This window comes from Scophthalmus maximus, chromosome 13 (genome assembly GCF_022379125.1).
Source record: "Scophthalmus maximus strain ysfricsl-2021 chromosome 13, ASM2237912v1, whole genome shotgun sequence".
NCBI lineage: Eukaryota > Metazoa > Chordata > Actinopteri > Pleuronectiformes > Scophthalmidae > Scophthalmus > Scophthalmus maximus.
In genome coordinates, this window is record NC_061527.1 from 12,066,722 (window position 1) to 12,086,265 (window position 19,544).

The 19,544-nt window shown below is 39.0% G+C and overlaps 1 protein-coding gene and 1 long non-coding RNA gene across 4 annotated transcripts in view; one reads left to right on the forward strand and one right to left on the reverse strand.

Moving 5' to 3' along the window:
- The window catches only part of pex5la (peroxisomal biogenesis factor 5-like a), a 73,806-nt gene that overhangs the window by 14,712 nt on the left and 39,550 nt on the right, over positions 1–19,544 (reverse strand). For 2 of the 3 annotated variants that reach the window (XM_047336842.1, XM_035647203.2), the window contains 8 exons: positions 19,170–19,281; positions 14,242–14,451; positions 13,218–13,341; positions 12,857–12,950; positions 12,554–12,583; positions 10,399–10,494; positions 1,478–1,594; positions 192–335 (listed from right to left, as the gene is read on the reverse strand). In XM_047336842.1, coding sequence (XP_047192798.1) covers positions 192–335; positions 1,478–1,594; positions 10,399–10,494; positions 12,554–12,583; positions 12,857–12,950; positions 13,218–13,341; positions 14,242–14,451; positions 19,170–19,281 — 927 coding nt within the window. The remainder of the gene's footprint in view (positions 1–191; positions 336–1,477; positions 1,595–10,398; positions 10,495–12,553; positions 12,584–12,856; positions 12,951–13,217; positions 13,342–14,241; positions 14,452–19,169; positions 19,282–19,544) is intronic. The other variant, XM_047336841.1, reaches the window with a different exon arrangement.
- The window catches only part of LOC118317986, an 86,832-nt gene that overhangs the window by 8,776 nt on the left and 58,512 nt on the right, over positions 1–19,544 (forward strand). The gene's annotated exons all lie outside the window — the stretch shown is intronic.

Genomic DNA, 19,544 nt, shown 5'->3' on the forward strand with positions numbered 1-19,544 from the left:
GAGCGGTGCAGAGGCTGCAGTTTTATTGGCCATCTGTGCTGTAAATTTGTGGGTGTGTGTGTGTGTGTCCCTTTTGAGGATACACCCCCAGCTGTAAATACAAGTGTCACAGCAATTGAGTTGACTGGTTAAATGTGAAAAAAACAAACACAATGTGAGTGAGTGCGTATGTGTGAATTAAATGAATTCACCTCTGAATCATGAGGGTCTTGCAAGACAGCTGCTTCGAGCAAAAGCACCGCGTTTGGCAAGTCTCCCTCTCGAGACTTCTTCTGTCCCTCATCAAATGCGTTAGGCAAGTCCTTATAAGGATTATCTGTGTGGAAGTAGTAACCCTGTTACAAAAAAGCACAGGGACAATGGCAATGTCAGTTTCTCGCTTAAATGCAAACCAGGGCGACAGTCCTGTTGTGTATATAAGCAAAGCCCCAGCAGCAGGAATCAATCTTTTTTCTGATCCACATCCAACCTGAGTTAAGCTCCCCGGGGTTCGTCTGCTCTCTTTTAAATGTTAAACTTTGCATTTTCAAACTGTTATTACCCTGGTGTGTTGTTGCCTACTGCTGAGCTTGATGATGACGGCTTTCTCTTTTAGATCTAGTTCTGCAGTGGGATCAATAAGATCAGTTTGAAGATAATTGCAGCTGATGGGTGAAGTACTGTTCAGCCTCAGCCATATGTTCTCTGTCCTCACAAACACTTGTTGACAACATTTGATCATTTGTGATGCAGCATTCAGGCTATGTAGGCTTTTTTTTATCGACATCTTATTTAAGATTGCTTATATTTATTATATTATATTATACTTCCAGCTGATGGTGTTCATATGCAACATCAGTATTTAAAGTATTAGTTGGACTGTTGGACTGAAATATACAAATACTAATTTTGGCTGGAGTATGGAATTCACAGCTAGGTAAACCAACTGCTCTAAATCTCAGTAATCTATAATCTACCAGCAAGTTGCAGGGTCCAAATTTAACACCCGCCAAAAATGCAAGTAGATTTTCTGTCTGACGAGTAATTCTCAGCAGACTATCTTCCACTTTGCTGGGCAGATGTTTCTACCAACTGTAGTAATGTAATAAAACACACACTTAAATCATACTGAATCAAACTTAATAGCAAATACGTTGAGTAGAATTTTGTGATCAGGTTTGTTTTGTCATTCTTTTGTCATATTCTTGTTTTCAAATTGAATTGAACTGAATTAATTTATCAACCGCTGGTCAATATAATAGAATCATTTTGCTCTGGCCTCTTTAAGTTTTGTCTCAAAATCATTCTGTATTATCTCAATTCTATACTAAAACAAATGTATTTGTGAAACAAAAAGGCAATTTATAATATTGGCTGGTGGGTTTTTATTTATTTATTATTATTTACTTCACAGGCTGCATAGGCTGAGAAAACTGTATATCTCTGTCATCAACACACATTTTTGCACATGCATAGTGTAACATCTTATGACAGTAACCTTCTCATGTGGCGAGACACTGGAGGGAATCTGTGCCTGCTCGTTCTCTGTCAGCCAGTTCCGCCGAGCGAGCTCTTCCCACTCTGCCTGCATCTTATCCCAAAACTCTGTATCTGACTAAAGAGAGATAGAGAGAAAGAGGGAGAGGGAGAGGGAGAGAGAGAGAGAGAAGGAAGGATGATGGATAGGATGAAGAATGGTGAGAAGGATGAAGAGGGTGAGAGGAGAGAACGAGTGATTAGTGCACTGTAGAACAACAGCTCTTGTAATTTCCCATTATCCCACTGTTGGAAATGTCACGTCAGTCCGGCTCAGTGGGCGACGAATGGACTCCACATGATGAATTATCACATTCAGAAGGAACAATCAGCAATTTAAATGCAAACAGAAGAGTGACCCCACCAAGATAAATCACTACATAATATATTTATACATATATATTTAATCATGCATGTGAATAGACTTCACATTTATAATCAAGAAATGTGTTGTGGCTTCAAAGTCTCTGTTAGCTTGATACTTGAACTGTTATTTGCTGGCGTTTCAATAAGCTGACTGAATCTTTGACAGTTGTAGTGGATGGAATCATTTACATTCTGTATGTAAATCCACCTCCTGGAGGAGCTCCTCATTTTCAATCTGACAGGAAACCAAAGCATGTACGGTGAATTCATTAGTATAGAATTTATTTATTATTATACTCCAAATGCTTTGGTGCACAACTTTCTTTTTCTATGCCTCCAATGTACATTATACAATCGTTTCCTCACTTGAAACCGAAAACAGATTACATGAACTGGCTCTAGTCTTCAACAGCAAGTTTGTTTTGTTTTGCTACCACGAATAAAAACATTGAGATACTGTCAGTTGCCTGTTTCTAAACTGTTTCTGAAAATGGCAGCACACCACCTCAATCAACAGAGCTTACACAGTCTGAAAAAGCCGCTGCTGTGCAGCTAACTGTTCTAATCACAGTGAATGCTGTTTGGATGATGAGGCTGCCTCCTTTCATAACTTGAACATTAAATAAAATTTGTATTTGTTCTTTGTATTAAACCCAGTGGTCAATTTGCTCTGAGTGAGGGATGTGTGTCATTTGAAAAACCAATCAGGAAGAGATGAAGGCCTGGAAACAAATGAGAAGTTTGTAAAGATGCAGTCAAAAGCCAAGGCAGAGGCAATGTGACAGGCAACAGTCATACAATTTTAGTTTGATGGCATAGGATAAGCGCTGTGGAAAAAGTTTAAATTCAGATTTTTATATTTCAGTTGGAATGAAGGGTAATACGTAGATATAATTTTACAAGTAACGATTGAAATGCCAAACCTTTACTTATATTTGGACTCATTCACCCTCCTCTTATGAAACTTAAAACTCAACCGCAGGTTTTTAAAAATCTATTGACATCAAAGCACATTAATCTTCATTTACAATTGCCACATTTGACTTGAGTTGTTCCAAATTCTTACTTCGGCTCTTGTCTCAATTGATTGGCAGCAAAGTGTGGTGACGCCTATTTATCTTTTGCCCCATTGGTGATGCAACATGAAAAGTACTCTCACTGTATGCTGATGACACCCTGCTTAAACCAAATGAATATCACATTTTCTCTTTGCATATCCTTCAAATTTTACTAACAACTATTCTAAAACCTGTTCAGCCATGTTTTTTTTTCTTATTACTTCTTACTGTATTTCAAGAGCACTGCTAAAATTAGATCCATCATTTAAGTGCCAAAGTAATGTTTATATGTGCATTGATCTTTTCTCACTTTAGTGCAACACTCTAAGCCAAGAAGAGTTGACACAGTTTCAATGTGTTAAAAACGCTGCATCAAGGGATTCAACTAAAACTGAAACAGGACCACTATCTCTTGTGTTTTAGTATATATGCATTGCATATTTGATTATTTCAGAGCTGAATAAAAGCTTCATGCAGTGCATTTTTCCACTGTAATTTAAATTTGATATTTACTACTTGGTAGTGTTTTATTTGATCTAATTAAATCCTTTTATCATGTTCTGATATAACCAATATCACAATTTTCATTGAGATTTTACTCATTTATTCCAATGTAAAATGCTATTTCTGTATTAATTCAGAGTTATCTTGATGGAGTATGAAGTCTTTGATTCACATCTATGACGTGCTGAGAGTGACAGCTTCTATTTCTGTCTTTCATTTCTGCCTGTGGTGATAAAAACAGGCCAGAAACTCATCGGTACATTGCAGCACTATGTACAGTAAGTGTGTCTGTGTCTATTGAAACTGTAGAGGGGTTAAGGGTCAGAAAAATCTACTGTAAGACTGTGTGTGTTTATGTCAAAGGAGGTGTCATCTTGACATCTTATAGAGGCTTGTGATTGACATGGAGGCCACCACGTGGCCCCTGGTGGTGAGAGATGGCAGGTAATTGCAAGCAGCTGACTATCAGACAGATTGCATTGAGGGTGAGTTTCCACTTTTGCTTCTGTCAGGAAGTGCACTATTAGAGATCATGAGTAGGAAAAACACAGGGTGGTGGTGAGGTTTGAAAAATCATAGATGTCATAAGAATTTGAATTTAGAGTGTGTGTTTTCACACCAGTCAGACACAGTGACAGTTCTATACTGGGGCCCTATTAGAAGTTAGTTTTCTTCTCATTTATTTAGATTAATATTTGATCAAAGAAAATTATTTGATTTTGAGTGGTAAGAATCTTCAGTTGTGTTTTATTTATTTACTTGCAGGCAATATTCATTAACTCCCACACAGATGAATGTATGAAAATATTGTCTTGGCATCACTCGTGTTGCTTTGGAATAAATATATACAGTATTTGTTGGATCGTATTGGTAATTTTCATGCTCTCTATATAAGTCGTTAGATAGTTTAATCTGGAGCATAATCTTTAAAATGCTTATGTTTTTTTAAATATCATTTTACAACACATAGTTATAGTAGTTCTATACATTATGTCCTTTCCTCTTTATTAAGTAAAGTACAATTACATTAACTTGTACTTAATTTAAGTACAGTGCTCCAGTAAATTAACACTGTTACTTTCCACCACTGTTCATCTATAATAGATGTGTGGGTCAAAAAATGTCATGAAATGTGCTGTGACCAGCAAAGTGCTAATATTGCTGCGCAGCGCTGTTTGTGGTTGCTTCCAGTTTTCAATCATGTGATTGGTTCTAATGCTACAGCCATTATGTAAATTTGCATAATACACACTATATTTGTTTTCATTATTCCTCACCATGCTGTGCAGGCCTGTATTTGCACTGTGAGCTAGTCCATCATGTCATTATTTGCAGCTCATAGACAGTCAATTGTTTGCGCTGTGAAAATCTCCTCTGGTGTGTAACTTGGCCGTCACTTAGTTGCACCAAGGGTGATGGATAAATTCTTGTGTTATTAAAGTGGAATAAATGTACAGACAAGTTAATTTACAAGACATTTTTGTCATCTTTCTTCACAATACTGTGAGGGCATTTTTTCAACACTAGCATTGGCAGTTTAATTATGCGGAACAAGACAAAGATACAGCAAGGTAATTTATATCCTGTGTATCACTGGCGCGAGCCCCTAGCTGTGACTCCAATTTCAGCAGCTCTGATGAAGTGTTATGTGAAATGGATCAAATCTAGAGAGCTTCCTGTCGCCAACCATGTCACCATCGCTTGGAAATTAATCGTTGGAAGTGAGCAGGAGATTTATTAGTTACTTCATGAATACATTATTGACAATAATCATGATGACGCCTACAGAGGTTACACATACCCATGGCTGTTGGTGTCACCTGTTTTAAAAAAGGTATATTTATAATTCGCCTCTAGAGATGAGAGTAGTGTTTCTTAGTCAGCTAAACTGAGGTCATTTATGAATATAAATGGACTCTGCAGGAAGGTAATTTGAAGAACGTGATAATTCATGCCAGGTCAGCTCTAACACAGAAAACTGATGATCCAATACATTTGCCTTTGTCTCAGTTTAATAGCGATATGAAATATGTCCTGATTGGAAAAACAAAATCATTCCTGCTCTATTTGGTGTCGCTAAATTATATCTCGAAATAAACATATAGACAAGCAAACAATATTTAAACCACAACACTAAGCTTTATCCTTTGTTTTGCTTCATCTAGAGCACAAATACAGATCACAACCTAGATTTATACAAATCTGCAAAAGGAATTCCTGTAAATCTGTAGACTTTTGCATTTTGCACATGAATACAGGTCTAAAGGGAAATCAAGTCTTTCGACTTTAAAGCTTTTAGCTAACATAAAACAGGCTATTTCCGGCAAGTACAGTGACACATTTGTTGTGATCCACTCACTTAGTGATTTTCAATACAATATTTGTTCATCTGATAAATTGTTTGGTTGTTGTTGTTTTGGTTTGGATAACTTTGTTAGCTAGATTTCAAACTCTTGGAGCGTCTGTTAAGCGGAATCCGATATTTTACAGTGAAAAAAAGAAAAAAGAGAATGAAAATATTTCCAGGTTTAAACGTTAACATGTTGGACTTTTCATATTTTGTTGAAAATTTCCTTTAAAAAGGATGGATAAAAATGTATAATAAATTGAATGGTTGATTTTTTACCTTTTTGAATATTTGGTGTATATGGGCTACATGAATAATCACTTGATCTGGTTTAAGCATCACACTCATTATGTTCAGAATAAATACTGTATCCTAAATATGTGTTTGTGAGCGTACTGCTCGACTGGATTGTAATGTTATCTGTTTACGTCTGTTTGAGACACGGCCTTTGGAGGAATCCAAGCACATGAATAGGGTTTACCTTATCCACTTAGCCCAGGGGGGCTTACATTACAAAAAGTCTCATTATTTACCAGTGACACAGAGCAGCCTCAAAAAAAAAAGAAGCTCTCCACATCTCCATGCCGCGGCTGGCCTTTTAATGTTAATGAGCTACCCGTAGCTCTGCTGCATAGGCCAAGTTCTTGGTCAGCGAGATAAAAATAGGAGCTGGAGTCCCGATAATGTCACTCAGAGAAAAATAAAATACATTTCCGTGGACAAAGTGCTACAAATGCATTTTGGCAGACAATGCCATTACATCCCTTACGGATATCTGTGATAACAACACACACACTGGCCAGGACATTACTTGTAAACTTGTGTGGTTCATTAGCACAATGTTTGCAGTGAACTGTGCACTAATGAAAAAATGTATAATGTCCCGACATGAGTTTTTGGCTGGTTTTTGATTGTGTTGAATAAATGGAACTCTCTCAAATTCTTATCAGTATTCACCTGCAGCAAACTGGTCTCACACATATTACATTTGTATTCAACTTTTAGAACCAAATTACTTTTTGAATGGACATTTAACTGATGGATTATATTCATTGCAAACATTGTTTTCCCGTTCTGTCTTGTATAAAGGTCGGGACTTTGACGCCAAAGACCAGGCTTGGTTCAGTACCGCAGTTGTGCACGTGGAGCAGAAATGCTCTCTCGCAAGTATGCTTCTGCACTCCCGGTATTCTTCTCTGCACTTGTATCATATCTGCATGTGTGGTTTTTACATGCGCAAATATTGAGACTAAATAAATGCCATACCTGTAAACATGGCAACTATTTCCGTTAATAGCTCAGGCACTAAAATGAGGTACCGAAATCTGTGTTGTGATTGGGTCTGGTAGGCAGACAGACAGACTCACTGTTGGTGAGTAGCTGGTGAACATAGTGGAGCATTTAGCAGTGAAAGATACTTTCCTCGGGAGTTGGTAGAGATCAAAAACGGAGCCAAATGATACATACTGGACGTGCATTTGCCAAGTGGCTAGAGGCATGATTCCAAATGAATGATAATGTTGCCCTGTTACCAGGGTGTGTACAGGTAAATACTGTAAGAAACTGACTCAAACTCAAATTAATATTCAAATTACCTAAGCAACCATAATTGCAACCATAAAATGTACTGCAACCATTATTATGTTGATCTAAACATAAACCAGGTGATATTAGATGGTATTGTTTCAAAAATGTATTTGGTGTTGCAAGTTAGTTGTAGATACACCTCATTTTGTAGGAGACATGGTTCAAGCTATTTTCTTGGTGGAGGCTTGTCCACCCGTATTTACATACTGAAACTTTGCAACTCCACAGGAAACGTTTGCTATTGAGTGATCTGCCTGACAGCACACTGATGGGAGTTTTTGAGGGAGGTAAAAGCGTTACTCATTTACCCCCCCCCCCCCCCCCCCCATTGCATTTCCCAGCCTGTCTGTGGATTAAAACCACTGACCTTTTGATCACGTCTGCATCTCTAACTTCAAGGCAATTGCACTGCCTCTGAAATCTCTCGCCAAACCAAGACCTGCCTTAGACCAGTATTCCGCAAGATAAAGGTGAACCTGTTCCTGCTGCTGTTTTAATCAAACAAAAGGCGGCAAAGGTACCTTCATCTCATCTTTATCACCACAGCGGGAAGTGCTGTCTCATGCCCCATAGCTGAAACACAGCTCCCTGAAGTCATAATCTACACTGCAGCTGCTTCAGTGATTCTCTGTTTAATAAAGGTGTTACACTTTCATCAGATCAGCTAGCTACAGTTTCTAATCAGTGCTACCTTTGTAGAATTTATTACATTTCACAATACCTTGTCTGCTCCCTCTGTGTTCATCTAATTGAATGGATTGGCAGAAAGGCAATGTGCTGATTTAATGTTCTCTCTGCCTTCTAAGCCATCTTTACCTCCACGTCTTCCTAAGTAAGAAAGAGCATGCATATGCACAGCCACTTAAATGGAAATCATCTAATTGTGGGCTTTTATTTCAGCAGTTGAAGCCAAAATGGCTGACCACTTGCATAAGGGGTCCTCCAGAGCGGAGGCCAGCACTCAGGCTGCCCGATCGAAGCTGCGAGATACTGTTACCAATCGATGCTCCGTGCTCAGACGCACGTCCAGGAGCACAGCAGAATCTCTCCACTTGCCCTCTGGCTGATGTATGTTCCCAATCTGTCCAGTTTCTTGGGAGGATGCTGCTTATGGCTTATACAAGATGTGACATCATCGCTTAGTTTAAGAAGGGATCCCCAAGCGGGTGGGTCCACTCCCCCTGCAGCTGCTCCTCTCACTTTCTCACCCTCCTGTCCCTGCTCCATTATTTATTGACCATTAGACATAGCTCAGTCTACTGTAGACCTCAGTAAAGCTGAAGTAACTTGATAGTGCAGGGTTCATTCCCATTTCCTAGGTAGGGACATGTCCATTGAATCCTAGAGTGTGTTTTATGGCAAGTAAAAAACTAAATGGTCCTGGTCTGTTATCTAAACCCCTTTCCAGGACAGAAACTTTGCTCTTTAGTTACTCAGGTAGCTGCTGTTCAAAAATATCTTCAGCTGACAAAAAGCCCATGGATATGCTTTAACCAATTGCAAAAGGGGAACAAAAAGAAGAAATTGTGTTTTTATCGCGTGCATCTAATCAGTGGATGGTATGGTAACATGATGTTCGATGACATTAAAGAATGAAAGGTGAGGAATCTTCCTCGAAGCTGAAGGAGGTATTCAAGTCATTTTCCATGTTGTCTTGTTGGCACAAGAAAGACATACTTGGCTACTCAACTCATGCAGCGTGTTGATGCACATTCCTATGATGAATTAAGCCATATCTAATTACTGTAACTTTGCCATCCCCTGTGATATCGGATATGTCTGGCTGACTGACCTATTTACCTTCCTATTGTTAGCCAACTGAGAGTTGTGAATATTTTCTGGGTCAAACACCTCGTGAACTTGAGTGTGAGAATAGAAGATTACACTGTCAGCCAGCACCACAGGGGCAAATACAGGACGCACAGCAGTGAGCTGGAGTTAAAAACAGCTGAATGAGTCAAATGGAAATCAGCTCCACGGGGCTTCAGGTACATATATTAAATTGCAGTGGCTACATGGGCAATGATGGACATTTTCTTGGCTGAAAGTTCAGCGAATTGTCACTTCATTGCATTTCTTTATTTGAAAATTATAAAGCTATAATATTATAAGGATTGCAATCTTTTTTCAAAAAGTAGGAGGCAAAAGGCATACTCCAATTTCAACTTGAATTAGGTGGCTACAAGTCAAAGTAATCCATAAAAGACTATTTGACCTCCTAGGGACTCCATGTTTGTGTTCAGTGTTTGCTCAAACTTAAGCATGGATTCTCTGGAAAGAAAAACTGTTTTATTACAACAAATTGTGTTGTTTTATTTATTATGGTTCTTTTGCTTTGTTTTCTCCCATTCCATTTTTCCATTTCTTTCTTATTTTGTGTTAGGTCTATTATTTCCTTGGTTTTGTTTGACAGACGCAGGAATAGAGCCACATAAAGATTTCTGGTGGTCGATTGGTATTTTACTCCATATATTCTCCTGGGCATATGTTCTTGTCTTAGGCTTATGGGTTGTTTTTTCTTCTCCTTTTCCCATCCAAACTTGTTCCTGAAGATATACCTGCAGTAGTTTGCAGTCATACCCATACAGTGAGGGCCAACTACCAACATCACAGGTGTGCTTACTTTCAGTTCAGTTTGTTTTCTTTATAAGAGTTTTGCTCTAGTGGCCACCCACTGTGACATCACCCATTGGTTTGTGAACTGCCATTTTGAGGCATTTTGGCCAGCGCCATCTTGGTTTTTTGAAACCAGAAAATGGAGGAGCAGGGAGTGGGCCTGACCGACGGCATGTCCACTGCACGTCATTTGCAAAATGACAGTCTCCCCAAACTAATACTTCCTCAATAATTCCTTGTCTCGTGACAAGGTGAATGCACTGATGAGACAAAGTTTCGCTGTTTAGTATTGAAATCCCTTCTTTTTTCCCTGTTAAGTCCTGTTAAATTAAAAAACAGAATTTAAGTTGGTTCTTCATCGACAGGTGACAGAACACGAGGTGCACCAAGCAGCACTCTGCTTACCTCAACTGCAGCCTTGGCTCGCTCAAACTCCTCTTCCAGGGACTGATGTCTGGACAGGAGGGCGCTGCCCCACCGCTGCTCCTTTGTTAAACGGGCCTGTCTCACACACACACACACACACACACACACACACACATGCACAGACAGAATTTCATAACATATACATTAGTGCACGAACAACATCCAATACACACACATCACAAACATGCACGCATACACACATTCACGTAGCACAACGCATCACACATACACAACATACATACACCATCAGCCAGAGGGAGAAGACAGGCGGGGTAAGTGTGTGCAGGGTCAGCTGTCTCTCTCAGGGACGAGTAAATACCCCTGCCTTGACAAAGCCTTTGCCATGCTTAGGAAGGCCCCCCCCCCATGTTACAAACGTGAATACGAAGCTTTGCTTCTGCTGCGGAAATGAAAATCAATCAATTACATGCACATGGTTTTATTATATTATTATGAGTTTGCGGCATGGCTTACATGATTCAACATTACATGTACACATTTCATACCGCAAGGGGGTAAATGATTTTCAGATACCCTTCAATGCTCACATGTAATCTTGCACTCGATTAACTGTAAATAGAAGTACATGTATGTTTTTCAGGCCTTGCAAATCCATTGCATAGTCATACACTGAAGAATGGACGACTTTGTGTGTGTGGAGTTGGGGCTTCCACCCAGGCCAATCAGTGCGAGACTGTCCTGCACAAAAAAAATGACCAGATAGGTCGTTTGAACAAGCAGCTTATTACAACGTATGTGGACCGCAGACCTCTAGGGGTCGTGACACACTCATCAACCATGCGTTGATAAAGCCCCAGAATGCTCTGAGGCAATAGTATTTGTGGCGTACCTAATGTCACCAGTAGACGCGCTAATTTAGGAAACAGGCGATTTGGTCAGGCTTGTTGGTCAGTACATGTCACAAATCCCATCTCTTCAGGCTGCTATTGTGCTGGATTAATTGAGGTTATGTGGAAAAGAAACCCGGCAGTATGCTGTAGTAGGGTTGTTAAAGGAAAAATCCACCCAAAATATAACACAAATATTTACAAAAAACTTATTGACCTTTTTTGGAAAGACAACGACACCAATTTCTCTGCCAAAACATGACTTAGTAGATCGGAATCTAATGCACTAGATGTACTGTAGTTAGAAGACATGGCTGTGTAGAGCCAGTTAGTCCTAAAAGAGAAAATATCTTTGGTTGGTTGCTTATTTGACCTACTTGTTTATATTCAAGGCAGTATTTTTTTTTTTTCACTTTTAACATCACAAGATGTTTATGACAAATGTAACCCTATTTTAAGCTCTGTTTGTTTGTTAAGAGGAGGAGCTTAGTGGATAAGCTAAAAAAAATAAACCATCACTCCTGGAATTCACTTTAGGCTTTCATGTCTATCGTTGCACAATGATCCGAGGGTGGATTTTTCCTTAAAGTTTCAATTCTTAAGCCATTTACGTGTGTTGGCACTGTGCGTGCGTGCGTGTCTGTCTGTCTGTGTGTGTGTGTGTGTGTGTGTGTGTGTGTGTGTGTGTAAATCTCATGCAACACCTCTCCCTTCTTTGCATGCATTTCAGTGTGTGTGTGTTTGTATCCTACCTGCCAAGTTGGTAACTGAAACCACTTTTTACAGTATCTCTGTCAGCGAGCTACTGTGTAACTCCTGCGCGAAACAAATTCAGTGTGTTTGTTTGCCAATAATTTCCATCCATCCCGGACAGCTATCTTTAATCCTAAATCTATTATTTATCAGTGGTGAAAAGGTGATGTATGCCTGGTTAGATCAACACTAATGGGCTCAGAGTAAGGCTGCTGAATAATTCAAAGGCTATTAATCTAATAATGGTGTCTGGAAACAAGACCCCTTATGCAAACCTACACAGAAACATCAACTCAGGAGGAAAGCGCTTGACATTTGGACCTTGTAGCACCACTAAAAAAGAAGAAAAAAAAAAACAATTTCATGGTTTAACAGCATATCTGGACTTCCTCAAAGGGTGATGTTTTGGGCTTCAATATCATTACGTCTTTTTGGCTCTTTATGTCAACTTTTGAGATGATGTGATGCTGTTTTCCCGGTGCAAATGTATAAGTCTTTCAATATTGTATGAAAGGATGCATAGGGAGGCTTACATGTCTTCCACTAATATACTGCCTGTTGAGCTGAAATGGAAGAATTTTAGGTGTTAGGACAAAATTATGGGTAAACAGTCACACAACAGGGTGTCTTATTGGAAACAAACTTCATCATTAAGCTACATTATTGTGTGTAAACATGCAGTTGTTAGATAAATTCATCATTTCCTGAAATTATTACGACCATTATTAACCAACAGTCAGAACAATATGGTTGAGATGTGTGAGGCTTTCGCTTCAAGTGCAGACACATGCATTCAATAATGATTAGGGCCTGCTCCTGTCATACTGAACACTTACTTGAGATGCCAGGACAGACTCTGGCTCGACTTTGGTATTTGCTTCCAAGGAGTTCTTATTTGATGACTCTAATTGGGTTTTACAGTCTATGGCCCTTAAGGACAAGATGGAAAGGTGGGATAAGTAAAACAGATGCATTGCAAACAACTTAATGGAAATGGCACGCTACTCACAATTAACGTATTTCACAATTATTTGAAAAATCAAGGGTCATCCATGAAATATAACAAATTTTGATATTAGACTATCCTGCATGTTATGTTAACATTCACTGCTGTTATTTCTAAATGTAAATGATATCTTTGCATGGCATTGACAAAATGACGATATGCCGTCAATGGCTGGCAGAGATAACACCTACCACAGAAACTCATTAGATGAATTTTTAGATGAACGCTGTCTTTCCAGCTTCCATTTCCTGTTGCCATTTCTCTCAGGGTTGGGGTTCAGCTCTTCCCATTTATCCAGCGGTGAATCAATGGGAACTAGTGATAGTAGTAAAACAATAATAGAAAAAAATGTATTATAGCTGTGAAATATCAGCAACCCTGAGAACAGTTTGGACAGGTACATATCATTTTTGGTTATGAGAAACTCTGTTATAATTTTGCAGTAACATGAAGCAATAACACTAATTTAAAAGTTACTAGTTATATTTTCCATTGGTGGATAAACAAACCTTTTAACACACTTTCAGTCACTAATGTAATATTTCTGACCAGACAAAAACAGACATTTAAACGCAGTTCGTTCGGTATCTGGAAAATAAAAATAAGAAATGACATCCGCTCACATATCCAATAAGACAAAAAAGGTTTGTGCCAGGATTATAATCCATGTGAATCAATCTTACTATCACACTGTAGTTTTACTCACTCTGCATAATTAGTTCTCAGTGTAGACTTCAATCTTTCAACTGGCAACTACTCAAGTAATTGGCTGTTTCCTTTACTATATATTAGGATGATTCATTTCATACAATAAATTGTCTCCATCCTTCTCTGGCCTGTCTCTAACATGTGCCAGGTCCGTTCCACAGGGAGGGAGATGAAAGTCTCAGTTGGAGGTTGTTGGGAGACTTAAGGTTTTTGAGAAACAGGAAGAGGTGGTTCAGAGTGGGATGAAACAGAGTATTTTAGAATTTCAGATTTTAAAGATGTATTTGATATTGCATGTAATATGACAGTAAAGACTAGACCATTATCTTTTTTGTACTTGAAAACCATCCAAATTACAATAGTCATGACCACCTTTCGTACAGCTCTGGTCATATCATTTGTGGTTGATGTGTCACCTGAATTCTTTTAACATATTTTTACCATACTTTGAGGGTTTTTTTAACAGTTTTTATAGAAGATTATGAAAATATTACAGTCCTCCTATACCTGAGTCAAGTGATGCTCTCTCTGGGGTTCTCATGCTCGGTCCCGTCTGTTCAACTTCCACCTGGATCAGCTCCGTCTCATCCGTTTTCTTCCTGTGCGGGTTGTTCTTCTGGCCGATGCCCCGGGACGTCAGCAGATTCTTCCTGTCCTTACTGTTCCTCCTCCCTCCCGGTTCACTGAGATCCAGCAGGTCCAGTGTTGAAGATAAAACTGCGAAAGAGATAACAACAATTCAGCATCCCTTCTTTCATAAATGTACATTTAATTTGCCTTTTTTTCTTTTTGCACAATTTTTCTTTTAGCAATTCCATGTCCATCTGTCACTCAACAGGCTCACATCTTCCACATGCATTAATTACATGAGGTTTCAGATATAGTGTCAATTGCACCAGCATTTTTTTCCAGGTTTTCTTAACTTAGTTTGGTATATTTTAAATACAGTATATTTTTGAGCTGTTCCATTTACTTCATAACGAAATAAAGCGACAGGTTCCACTTATTTTAGTGCACAAAGCCTTTGATTTTGATCTGCACATTTTCCGACACGGTGAGTTGAGCTGTCAAGGGTACTTAAGCTGTCACAGTGTTGCCCCCTGGGTGGACGTCAAAAAAAATGCTGCTCTTTTCAGAGAATCTAAATATACTTCAGGCCGGTGCACAGTCTGATAAGGATGAGGGAGCCCCTTGAGGAGCTCCAGTTTGGTCAATTAAGTAATTCAATCTCAGGTTGGTAGACCGGCAAAGAAGGACAGAGCCTTCTGTCAGGGGGCTCGACTTTTGTCTGAGCTGTCGTCCAGCTTCATGGCTACAGAGTCTGAAAGAGTCAGACTTCATTAAACCAAAGAAATGTTGTGCAATTTGAGTCATTTTTTTTAAAGACCTCTAAGCAGTTTCTGAGCTTTCTTAGATTCTTCTACAACTTGTACATTCTTGTACAACACCTCACCTCTGTCTCTCTATCTATTTATCTATCTATCTATCTATCTATCTATCTATCTATCTATCTATCTTCTTGTTTTTTTAAATTTGTAAATGGCACAGCTTATTCTTTCTTCTCACAGCTGATTTTTCCTCTTCCCCGTTTACATCCGCATTTCTTTCACCTCTTGTTTATTGAATATATCTCTGTTCATATTTTGATTTGTTGTGATTTGAGTCCAGTCATTATTATGTTGTGCTGCTGGCTGTGTTGCCAGGCAATTGGCGGTAATTTTCGGCTTGTTCATTTTATTACAAGAAGTCACCCTTCTGAACCCTGTTTAAAAATCACGCAGTTCAATAAAGCATTGCTTTATATGATTGAAGGAAAGCACAACATTCATACTGAACAGCCAAATATCATTCCACTGACAAAATTCAGTGTCATATATAACCCTAATATGTTACTACGTATGTGACACCTGCAATGAATAGATAAATGGAGAGACAAATAAAACAAAAGACTGGGTTAAATGAACACAATAATTCTGTTCCGCCTTAAAATCACTGCAGTGGACAATTTTCTGTGAAATGCATTTTTGCTGCTGGCTGTCATCTTACCTCCAAACTCATCGTATCTTTTAAATCCATTATACTCGCAGCATCACTTTACGTTTTCAGTGTAATGTACAGGTTGTACATGAATTAGATCTGGTTGTTGGAATTCTTTGTGTGTTAGGGATTTATTGGAGTTCATGTTGTTCTTGGTCATTGCCACCTGATATTCATGAACATGTTTTAGAAGAAAACACTGTTAAGCAAACACATCAGGTGGCAGTTGCTGCCTTCAAGTCAAGTTCAGGTTCGGATAAGAAGCTTTAACCACAGTAAAACTGCCTTTTAATTCACCTAGTTCACCTTCAGTTTTCTCACTCATTTCCAAGGATCCTGACTGTAACTTTTGTGCAATGCCAGTTCAAAACTACAGACACACAAGTGTGTAATTGGCGTGCTGCTGTTTCATGACGACCAACTGAGAGCATTTGTTGACTGAAACCTCTGCATGATTACAGAGTACGCTCCTCTCCCATGCCTCATGCTCTTTAGATGACAAATACAATCAGAAATCAAGGGAGACACACTCGTGAGGAAGGTTGCCTGTAGACTTTTCAGCATTAACAAGAAACGCAAGCTGTTCATGAAGAGAAGATGATGTCAAAAATGTTTTGGCACCCTTGAGTCTGCATGAAATGATGAGACCTGGAAAACAATTTACCATCAACTGGATATTTTACTTCAATGTGTTTTTGCTGTATATCGATCTAATGGATGATGATGTGTGTGAAGGCCCCCGAACCGATACTGAGCAAAAAAATGTGAGCACTTAGAACAGAGACTGGAGGCTACACAATTATGACTGACAGTAAGTATGGAGGAGTGAGAGAGGGAATGGCATACGTAGTCAGACAACATTTAGATTTCTCAATACGTTTTGAAAAAGCACTATGTTAAATCGATCACTGAAATCACATGAATCAGCTGTGGAAGGTGAGAACCCTGGTGTCTTCACTGTATCCCCGTGACTATTGAACCAGCGTGTTAGGGCAAAGTGCTGACAAAAGCACTGACACAAAAAAGAAAGATTTTCAAGTGTGTGTACCAAGGAGAGGGGGGAGGTGATGATGAGTGCCTCTGCTTGCATAAATGAGCCTTCATCGGTAAAACGGAGAGCGAGGGATGTGAGAGGAGTGAGAGGAACTGGTGTAATGTGTACGAGTTTTTATCTCAATCAACGGGCAACAAGCTGATCAGGTTAGCTTATAACTTCTGACATTTTTCCATTTTCTCACAACTGAAAATAGAAAAAAAAGACATTTATTTTGACAATTGTTTTTCTTAACCCCAGATACCCATGAAACTAATTAATAATTTATAATAGAGGTGAGTTTTTTCCCCTTATTCCATCAACAGGCAAAAAAAACAGTCATCGACCTCAAAATAAGACGGAAGTAAAAACCGCCTGCCGAAGAGAGTGCGCGATGTAGGTCTCATGTGGATTAGCATATCTGAGCTGCTAATTATCATTAATTATCGCTCTTGCTAATTTCTGTTTTGTATTATTCAGTGCTGGAAGCTATGCAAGTCCATCACAGTGTAAAAACAGATTAACAGACAGTTGAACCTCAAATCCACTTCCAATGCATTGTGTCGGAAATCTGGGTGACTGGAGGAAACAAATAAACATATAGAGAAAGTGTAAACTGCATAGAAGCGGCTTAGATTTTATTTGACACATACTGTACCTTTTAAAAATATTCCATGTAGACTAAATTCTATAAGGATTTAAAACCCCTTTGGTGATTCTGAGATGACCAGCGTATATCGGGGCCTGCGTCATTGACAGCAGGAGCAGCAGCAGGCTTTGGGGAGACAGAAGGTTGAGTGTCCCACAACATTCCTCCAGACTTTACCCGGCTGAATCAGCACAGTCAGTGGCCAGTTTGGAGATGATGACACATGTCAGCTGTGCGGTCTGTTTCTGCAGACCATAATTCAAAAGATCGTACAGCTCAGTGATCAAGATCCCATCCATGTGGAAACCAAGATGGCACTTGTCATCTGTCAAAGTCATTCAATCTTCAATTCCTCTACAATCATTAACATTGATTTATATGCAGAATGAAGTAATTATAATGAATATTTACAGTATAATTTGTATTTGTATTATAAGGTAAAATACACTTGAACTTACATTTTACATGTTGTCTGCTGATTTCAAGACCTTTCCCTTTTGTGTTTACAGTAAATTATCATTCAGCTTATTCCAAGTAAAATCAGATTTGCCATTTTTCGACCAGTGCAAAAGAAGTGGAAACACTACGTAATTCTCTCAATTATTGCAAAAATATTTTTACACTTGGCTGAGGGGAACGTTGTTTTTTTTAATTAAAACAAAATGCAACAAAATCATGATGTACATGAAGCGTGTGACATATTTGTCACTTCAGTGAAGAAACAAATTAGAGGCAGATGGAAACATCAGATATGTTCCAATTGAAGAGGAGACTGCAGCCATCCTCAGCTTATTACATGAAAAAACAGAAATTAAATTTTTCCCCTTTATCTTCCACTGTTTGAGGTTTGGCCTGTACTTCTTGTTACCCCCTCTTCTTCATCAATAGTTTACTGACACCATAGTTTAGTGGCATAGCTTGGTAGTTTAGCTTCTTGCCAGAAGCAAAGTTTCATTTATTTAGAATTTTGCCACATTTGAACAATCATGGCAAACCACGAGAAACAGACTGCATACAGACGGCTTTAGTTTTAGCTTGTGTGTAACTATTTACTATTTGTAACTATAAGCTATTTTTTCACCCTTCTCATTCAAGCGCTGTGAAGAAAACACTAAGAGCTGCAACTACGTGTTGTTATGGTTGGAAAACCCTGCCTAAGTGTTCTATCTGATATCAAAATGTGACACAATGCTGCCTTGAAATGTTAGAATCTTCAGTAAGTGTAGTTCTAAACCCAGAGAGCGAGAGGACATGGTGACCCACAATAACTAATTTGCTGACAAACAGGAAACAAGAAGGATTCTCCATTAGAACGGGTGCTGCCTTTTCTACTTAAGATTTTTTTTAAACATGATTTAGATGATGTATACACCAAATTCTTGTGCAGACAACTAATCAGCGACTCAAGGGAGCGTCTCCTGAAATGGCGCCCCTTACACCAGCGGGCAGGGCCGGACCTTCATCACCATGGATACAATAATAAACATGCGGTAAGCTCATTGAGCAGTCATGGTGATATGTTTTAAGCATTAGAAACAACGTTTTTCTCTTCATGCTGCAATGTAATCCACATTTTGACAGAGTAGCATTGTCCGAACAGTTAAAGGGCATGTTGAGCAGCAAATGAAACACAATGCCAATTAAAACCTTACTTCAAATACCCGGTGGTCTATCATGAATGTCATCAGTCAGACGGAGGGTTTTTTTGTACTGTACCAGCTGTGTTGGAGGTCACTGGGCGGGAAACCCCATCACACTTGGTCTCGCAGAGGAAATCGTCGATGGAAGGGCTCAGAAGGGGGCGGCTCTCTTGTTGCTCACTCACCAGCTGTAAGGGCAAAACAGACAAGACAATTATGGCTCTCACTCGGCATATTTCTGTCCAACTCCCATCACAGCCTTTGCAAAACATAACATTTATTTTGCTGACGCTTTTGTCCAATGCGACTTAGTCATTGATTTTGTTGACTCATATCAGAGGTAGGCAGAGAGCATTAAGGGCCCACATTGGATTTTTTTAACCATCAGGAATTGAACCCCAACCATTTGTACCAAAGTCAGTGTTGTAACCCACTAAGCTATACCAACTTG